General features: G+C 56.3%; 1 protein-coding gene across 2 annotated transcripts in view; it reads left to right on the top strand.

Annotated features, from left to right (window-relative positions):
* The first annotated feature begins 5,225 nt into the window (after positions 1 to 5,225).
* The window catches only part of SMAD6 (SMAD family member 6), a 136,786-nt gene continuing 133,222 nt past the window's right edge, over positions 5,226 to 8,789 (top strand). The window contains exon 1 of one of the 2 annotated variants that reach the window (XM_069625137.1): positions 5,226 to 6,719. In XM_069625137.1, the coding sequence (XP_069481238.1) occupies positions 6,083 to 6,719 (637 nt within the window). In that variant the 5' untranslated portion in view covers positions 5,226 to 6,082. The remainder of the gene's footprint in view (positions 6,720 to 8,789) is intronic. The other variant, XM_069625136.1, reaches the window with a different exon arrangement.

Here is an 8,789-nt window from a genome sequence, read left to right as displayed (position 1 = left end):
TTACGTCCCTGATGTTAGGGTGAGTGTTGTGAACAGTGATGTGGGCACTAAGCCATGCATCTGTTATGAATTTAGAGACCCACCCATACATTTCTTTTATCACAGACTTGTTTATCTGATATAGAGATCTCTGATCACTGTTATAGTCCTGAAATGCTCTGTGATTTATGGAAAACATACAGGAACCCTCTCTGGTGCTATTTGTCCCCTTTCCCACTCTCGTAGAGGTATTTTGAAAGAGTACAATAGGAGCCTACCAGACTGTCCTTCTTTAAATGATAAACTTCCATCAGAAAATAATTCATATGGTTAGTCTAGTACTGCCCCTTGTGAAATACAAGTGAGGTGGTACGAACAGAACACCTGCAACATAGGGTCAGTGGGACCTCAGACCCCGGTAGGCTGGTCACACCGCAATGTGCCACTATGGACAGTTTGAAACTGCATTCAGGCACGGCCTTCCCTAAGAGCAGGTGACAGAAAAAAACATGTAATTGGGCAGCAACAGCTGGGTTTTCACATTAGAATTCTTCTGTAAAGTACTTGAATTACAATGTAATGAAACCAGCCTGCTTTTATATAGCAATTATTTATTCATATTGAGGAGGGGTTTTGTCGCAGGACACGGAGGTGTAGTTTGTGAGTGACGTGTGCCAGTCTGGGGGTTCGCCTTGGGCAACAAGGTGGCTAGAAACTGCCCTGGCGATATTACCAATGGCAAGGATGCGTGAATACAATGTTTCCGTGGCTTTCACTGCGCGCACAACACTTTGGTTCAGACTCAGTGCATGGAGAAAGGGCCACACAGTGCATAGTGCCACAATGGGAAACCTACACTGTGCATTTTCCCTGCCCCGTGCAGTGAAAACGGAATGCCTTTCTGGCAACATCAGTATTCTGATGCACATGGAGAAGCAGGGGGTCCCTGCGGAATCTGGTCGCTTGTTCGTCTGCTGTGGGGTTCATGGTGGCTGTTGTGTTGTGGAGCTGGCCAGGGGACATTGCACCAGCTCCACCGTTGGATGCTATGGGACACCAGCATCAGGAGGCTCATGGCCCCGGAAGTTGCAAGGGTGGGGGCTGGCCATGGGCATCGCACCAGCCCCACCTTACAGTGCTATGGGACACCATCACTGGGGAGGCTTCATAGCCCCAGTGATCGGCACAGCTGGCTGTGGTCCTTCCTAGGACCCTGCCCGGCAGGCTAAGCAGGGAACTTCATGGCACCGTGGCCTGCAGGCCCTGTGTCTTCAGGGCGGGTCTGCAGGCCACAATAAAAGACACACACACCAGTTAGTTGGTCATGGTGCCTGCGGCCGTTCTGCCCGCACGTGCCTGCAGGTTCCCTTTTATTATCTTGGGCCATGACATAGTCATGGCACCTCTTAAAAGGGTAACACCGTACCAAGGTATAAACACCCCCTTGAAGGGGAAATACTTATCGGAGGTCCACTACGTAACATCCCTCCTTTTTCATAGGGAACAAACGTGCGATTCCAACATAACGATTAACCATTGTAACCACAAACATCACTGACTTCATAAATGTCACCATCTGTCAACTCATCCCCTCTCCACAAGTGCCAGTCACCGTGGGTCCCTCTCTTGTGGATGGTTGGCATTGTACCGCAAATTACAGAACCCTTTATTAACCTCGGGTACGGAACTGCCACCATTTTCGGACACTCCACCTGACTGCCGGAGCACAGCTTCACCTTGCTGTCCTCTACTAAGACCACTTTAACCATGTACATACTATGCCGGTTCACAGCATCACAATGCAGTCTACTGAGTCCTCTTAACGCGGAGTCGGGACTGCAGGAGACCAATTCATTCTTCATGAGCGTTAGTTCCGGAGTCACTTCCCGGGTCCGGGTCTGTTGACAGTACAGTTCACAGCCGGCAAAGCCACGCCTGGTAGGTACCAGGGGCCACATCGGCATAGTCCCTTGATGTGGGCAGGGGAGCGATCTGCGTCCCTCTGGGCATCTCTGGGCTCCAGGCTGCTCCTCATGCTGACGACAGGGTGTGGGGTGGCTGGCCATCACTCACCCCTTTTCCGGCTATGTTACCCCCCCAGCTGGGAGTTCCTCTTTCCTTCGATGGCACAGGAGGGCGCACAAGCACTCGTCATGAGCTGCAACCCAGTTCCTGTCGGCCGCGCTGCTTCTTGGTGATAGTTCCGTCTTGTGACGTTGTTGCATGTGGCCGGCACCAGTGGCCGGTAGTTCAGGAGTCTTGGTGGTTCAACGTCAACACCACCTGTTGGTCAGCCAGGGTGACTGCAGCGGCCTGCATGGTGTTGGAGACATTGTTGAGCAGTCACTCAGGGTGGCTTCCGTGGTAGGGGGTCTGACTTCTTTGTTCTGGTGACCGGGGCTCCGTTGCTGCCTTTCTCCTTTCACGGCCAGTCCCCACCACTGGGCCCAGGAACTGCAGTGTCGTCATTGTCGCTTTTCAATCACAGCTCTGGACCGGAGGAGGGTTCATGTGTCGACTTGGTGTTGGCCATATTCGTGTGTGCCACTTACACACCAGTAAAAGGTGCCTGACTGGACAGCCACGAAGGGGTGTTGCATTTCTAACCCCCGGTGATGCAAGATGGAGGACAGCACTTCACCGTCCGCAGGGGCCCTGGGCCCACCATGGGCCGATGCCCATCGCATTGCTCCAACAAAGATCGGGTCTCTGCAACCTGTTACTGCTCCGGCCCGGGGCAGAGTAGCACTTCCCGCCGGTGGCTTCGTTATTCGCTCCGCTCTGGAGCATACCGCGGCTCATGCCACGTTCCTTCCGGCTCGTGGTGCTGGCAGTCATGCAGGGGAGGGACAGCTCACCTCTCCATGCGGCGGGAGCCGCCTGTGTAGGCGCTTCGTGTTGCACGGCTTGCTCCTCTTCGTTGCTCTTCCCCTCTGCGGTGGGGCGGACGGGCAGCTCACCTCTCTCCTGCGAGCGATGCCTCCTCTGGGGCTCTTCCTTGTTGCGGGGTATGCCGCTTCTCCTTCACGGCGGGTGTGGGAAGGGCAGCTGTGGCTTTTCCCCCCTGCGGCTCGTGACGCTTTCCCTCCGTCCCGACCCGTGGTGCAGACATGCGGGGGAGGGGCAGCTCAGGTCTCCATGCGGCAGGGCCCGCAGGACAGGCCTCCTCATCTGGGGAGAAAGGAGAGGGGCGGGCAGCGCACCTCCTTCCCGCGAGCCGGCTTCCTCTTCTGGGTTTTCCTTGTCGTGGGGGACGCTGCCTCCACTTCACGGCGGGCGGGCGAGGGGCATCTTACTTCTTCCGTGCATCGGTTGCCGCACAGCCTCCCCTTTTGTGGCGGAGGCCGCTAACTCTTTCATCTTTGTGGCGATCACGCCACTTGGGGAATCTCGGTGCGGCACTGACCACCAGGCATCTTCCTTTTCGGGGGTATCGTGTCACTCCCACACTACGCGGGTGACGACCCTCGTCGTCACAGTTGCGGCGGAGGCCGCAGGACCTTCTTTACAGTTCTTAGAGGGGGGGGCCTCGTGTGGCTGACCCCGTACTTCACACTGTGTGGGCACAGGGCCCTTCCTCCCTGGCTTGCGGCGGGTGCCGCGGGGAAAGGGGGATATCCCTTTCTTCCCCAGGAACCGCCACTTTCTTTGTGGCTGTGGCCAATCCACTTTTCCCTCCTTCTTGACAGGCACCGCAGGATGCAGCTCACTGCAGGGTGGCCCGGGCTCTTACCGTAGTACGTGCAGTGGAGCGTGGGTCCTTCCTGGCTGCAGTGAGGGTCGGGTGCTGTCCTGAAAGGAATGTAGTGACTGCTTGCACTTCGTGTGCGCGTGGTCCTCTCTCTCTCCTTTTCCCTCTTGAGAAAGAGACGAAATCCTCCTCGTCGCCAATGTTGTGTTGTGGAGCTGGCCAGGGGACATCGCACCAGCTCCACCGTTGGATGCTATGGGACACCAGCATCAGGAGGCTCATGGCCCCGGAAGTTGCAAGGGTGGGGGCTGACCATGGACATCGCACCAGCCCCACCTTACAGTGCTATGGGACACCATCACGGGGGCTGACCATGGACATCGCACCAGCCCCACCTTACAGTGCTATGGGACACCATCACTGGGGAGGCTTCATAGCCCCAGTGATCGGCACAGCTGGCCGTGGTCCTTCCTAGGACCCTGCCCGGCAGGCTAAGCAGGGAACTTCATGGCACCGTGGCCTGCAGGCCCTGTGTCTTCAGGGCGGGCCTGCAGGCCACAATAAAAGACACACACACCAGTTAGTTGGTCATGGTGCCTGCGGCCGTTCTGCCCGCACGTGCCTCCAGGCTCCCTTTAATTATCTTGCGCCATGACGTAGTCATGGCACCTCTTAAAAGGGTAACACCGTACCACACACCCCCTTAAAGGGGAAATAATTATCTGGCTGTCCTTGCGTACAGGGCAGAGACCCCGTGTGATTGGCCACCGGGGAGCAAATAGCTCCTTGAACCCTGGGCCAGCCTTTTACTCAGCGTGCAGAAAAGGACGAGAACTTGGCAGCGAGGCTTTGCACTGGTGCAGGCGCTAACGTTAGGGTAGTTCTAGGTCTTAACCAAATTCGCTCTTTCTGCTGTTTACAGCGCTGCGAAGCCACAAGTCAGTTATAACAATCACAGGCGCTTCACTGCAATAGTTGTACAGTAACCACAAGTTCCGAGATCAGGGTTCAAGATCCTAACCTCGCATTCAGGAATGAAAACGAAAAGCACGCGTGACTGCTACAGAATAGCGCCTAGATGCAGTTTAGTTCACAGCAAGGGCGATTTAATAACAACATTCTAGGGAGGGCGGGGCGTCGGCTTGCCTCTAGGCGCCTCGTGAATAAGGAGGCTGCCTGCTTTCTATAGAATGGACCATAAACTACTTTATTGACATGACACGCCACTCAAGTATTGCCAAAGTAAACATGTCTTATACATGGAAATGCATAACTTGAAAAAGAACTTCCTGGCCCGAAGGAGTGGGAGCGCGCATATTTCAGAATAGTGCGGCGGGACTTGTTTTGATAGTTTTTATTTATTTTTTTAACGCTAAAAACTGAAAGTTTTATGGGCGAGAGCGAGGAATGAGGTGACGGGCGGCCTTGGGGAGGGAAGGTCTCCCTTTCTGTTCCCTCCCAGGCACTCTTGGCTGAAGGGGGAGGGGGGAGCTGGAAGGGTGGGGGAAGGGAAGGGATGGGTTTTCCTTTAAGAGTTAAGAAACTTGAGATGCTGTTTGCTCAACAATCAGAGCGGTGCAGAGCGCCAGTGCGTCTAGACTGGCACATGCTGGGGGGACGACCAATGGCTCCAGCTCAGGAGTAGGAGGCGTGTGGTGTGTGTGTGTGCGCGCGCTGCACAAGAACAAAAAGAGGGAGAGGGACTAGAGCGAGGGCAAGAAAACGGGAAAACAGAACAGAAGCCACACACGTTCAGAAGAGCACCAGTGAAGCGGCCAGGAGGAGGGCGCCCTGCTCGCTCCCAGGCCCCCCCAAACCTCTCTCCGAAGGATGTGGTGTGTCCGGCCACGGCACAAGGATTTGCAGGACGGGTCTCGCGTGTGTGCGCTCGGAAGTGCTTGAGGGGCGGCTGAGGGGACCCCCCCACCCCCAAAACGAGCCGTTTGGTCGCACAGATCGGCGGCGTGGTGCAATTCCGCGCAATGCACCCGAGGAATGCACTGGAGCATTTGATCAGTTTCAGTCACTGACGCGGAGGAGTTCGTCAGTTTCACTCTTGTTTCTCTCGCGGAAAGCGAAGGATTTCGGCCACTTCTCCCGTGCAGTGGAGGTGGCTAGGCGGAGACCCCGCGACCCCAGAAGCAGGGCGGAGGGTCTCCCCTGCAGCCATGCACATCCCCGACCCACTCGTTCTCAGGGGGCTGACCTGGGGGATGCAGGACTTCTTGATGTGCCCATGCTGATAGCTTGTGGGGGTCCCGGGGCTGCAGTTCGCCTGGGGAAGGAAGCTGGCTGACGGTGGCCTGCCCCCGGGGGGGTGGCGCGCGGAGCCCCATGCAGCCGCCGCTGCGCGCCCCCGAGGGGGACTAGGGAGACTGCAGCTGCAGCACCCAGGAGCCGGAGCCTCGTCGCATGTTCAGGTCCAGACGCGCCACTCTGGTCCGGCGCCTCTGGAGAAGCCGAGTGCAGCAGCAGGGGGGGCAGCATCGAGCCTGCGGGCGCCATGGTGGCGCCCCTGAGAGCCCCGCCGAGCCCTGGAACGCACCGTGCACCGCCCAGGACGCAAGCGCGGCGGGGGGCCGCAGCGGCATGCCCCCCGCGACTATTGGGGGGCAGGTGGAAGGCACAGGAGGGGGTGCCCAGGACACGGACAGGACGGTGACTTGCTGCCTCTTCCAGGACAGCCCCCCGGCGAGCCCCCGCTCCTCTCCTCCGGGGTCCCCCGTCTCCTCTTCCCCGGCGGACGCGGAGCTGAAGGCGGCCGCCTACTCGCTGCTGAAGCGCCTAAGAGCCCTGGAGGCGCTGCTGGAGGCCGTGGAGTCCCGGGGGGCGCTGGCGGGCGGCTGCGTCCCGCTGCCCCCTCGCCTGGCGGAGCTCAGGGTGTCCGGCCTGCCCGCTTCACCCCACTGGCTGCTCTGCAAACTCTTCCGCTGGCCCGAGCTTCAGCGCCCAACCGACCTCAAGGCGCTATGGGGCTGTCAGAACTTCGGAGGGTCGGAGGGCAGCGCTTGCTGCAACCCCTACCACTACAGCAGGCTGTGCGGCCCAGGTGAGCGGGGTGTGTGATTGTGGGGGGAGGGCAGGGGAGCGCAGCGTTTGGTGGAAAATGCTGCTTGTATTTGGGTGCGGGGCCGAGCAGTTGTGCTACAGTCACTAGATCGCAGGCTTCCCTGTTAAAGGGCGCCAGAGGTTCTTGTTAAAGTGGCTTGTGAGGGGATCTGGGTTTCTGGGCGCTGATAAGATCCTGTTTGTAACTTCAAAAAAATTGTGACTGGTTATCTTGACACCAAATGCTATTTCGGGGCGACGTTTAAGTTTTTGCCTTGCATCCAAACAGTTACAATACTTGCAATATTTACAGCTGTGTGTGTTTACGTCTCTATATTGGGGCCAAACCCTCAATTTTACCCATTATCCCATTTTTCTATACACCTGTTTTGCCTGTTCCCTGGAAAAACGACCAAACCCAACGTAGATGGAAAAAGCCCTATGGGTCACGAAGTTTGCATCACGCTATAAACTTAGGGGTTCAGCCTACTGGGCAGTGGCTCTCCAGCCATGCACAGGGCACCCCCGCCCCCCTGGATATCCGCTCAGGTTCCCATCAATAGGTGGGTGGGGCGGTTGGGGGCCTGATTTCCCCTGATATTAACTCCAGTGGTTGGCCTGGGACAGGTGAGGCGGGAGTTTTCTTCAAAGAGTTAGATAGATAATGGGGTACGGCCGGGGAAGTGCCCCGGGGAGGGAACTCTTCTGCCCAGAGGTGAGACCTGACTTTTCTCAGAAATGGCATGACGCCGGTATGAGTTTTTTGGGGGGGCGCTAGATAGGGCTGGTAGTTTCTGTGGATACGCCTAAAAGGCTGGGGGTTTCTCCGAGAATGAGGCGATACATTCGCTGTGGCTCAGGAAGAGGCAAGCAGGGCTTAAATCGAGGGTACACGGGGGGGGGGGGGGGGAGACTGAGTCCACCCACTTTATTCAGAGGGTGGACTCGCCCCCCCCCCCACCTAAAATGACAAACATTGAATAACCTCTTTGAATTTATGCACACCCTTTAATGTTTTCAAAAACACTATTAGAGCAAAATATCCTCTCTTGGTTTTGTGTGTTTTTACGAAAGGCAAATGCCATTCGTCCTGTGCAATTTGGGTGGTTATGTAAAGCCAATTTAATGAAATGTGTAGATTTCACCTTGATATGCTAATTTCTGGCAACGTCGCATCCAATTACGTTTGTTGAAGAGTCTCCCACTTTAATTTTTAGGACTTGACCCCTGGAGGCAAGTGGATCCTCCGTGGTGGGAGGAGAACGACGACCAGGCTGGGAGGACCGCTCAGGGGCAACTCGTTTGTCTTGGGTATTAGGCGCTTTATAAAAACACAATTCTACTTCTGTCACTAAGCCGCATTCTGGTAGACTCGGGGCCCACGGAGGAGGAGGGCAGGGTCACTGGGGCCACAGCGAGGCTGGTGTAGTCCATGCGGGTGGGGAGAAGACAGATTCCCTGGCTCGGAGGATGGACATGTCACATTTTGTGCCCTCCCCCCCTCCCAAGGGAAGAGGATTGCAGTGGGTTCTCTGGGGGCAGAGAAGGAGGCAGTCGGAGGAGGTGGCCTGTAGATTACACGGGAAGGAGGCAGAAGCCTTGACTAGTTTCTTGGGGGCAGAGTATTAAGTTGGTGGGCTGTCTGGAGAAAGGAATGTGCAGGGCAGCAACTGGGGTAAATGGTTTTCAGGGGTAGATGGCATCTCAAGTTTGGGGGAATTATGATGTGGGTTCTTGACCTTGGAACATGTCATACATTGGTCTTTTTGTTGTTGGTGGTTAAGGCAGGTGGCAGTGGCGATTTCTTTGGGGCAATTGGATGAGGTGGGTCGCCAAGGAGGCTACTAGATTGTCGGAGACCTACAAGAATTAAGCTGAGGCCTTAAGGCAGTGGGGGGTACACAAAGCTCTTAAAAAAGGGAGCATGTTGACTGCATTCAACAGAAATTGTGCAACTTTCTACTCCGGGGGCGGGGGCTCGGCTTAAAAAGTTTGAATGCCACTGCCTTAAGGGGACCTGCCAGGCTTGGGGATTCCCCAGTAGGGGAAACAATGGAGACCGCCACAGGGT

This window comes from Ambystoma mexicanum, chromosome 11, assembly GCF_040938575.1.
Source record: "Ambystoma mexicanum isolate Mex_15411 chromosome 11, UKY_AmexF1_1, whole genome shotgun sequence".
Taxonomy (NCBI): Eukaryota; Metazoa; Chordata; class Amphibia; order Caudata; family Ambystomatidae; genus Ambystoma; species Ambystoma mexicanum.
Note: the sequence above shows the minus strand (reverse complement) of the source record. Positions and strands in the feature narration are given on the sequence as shown.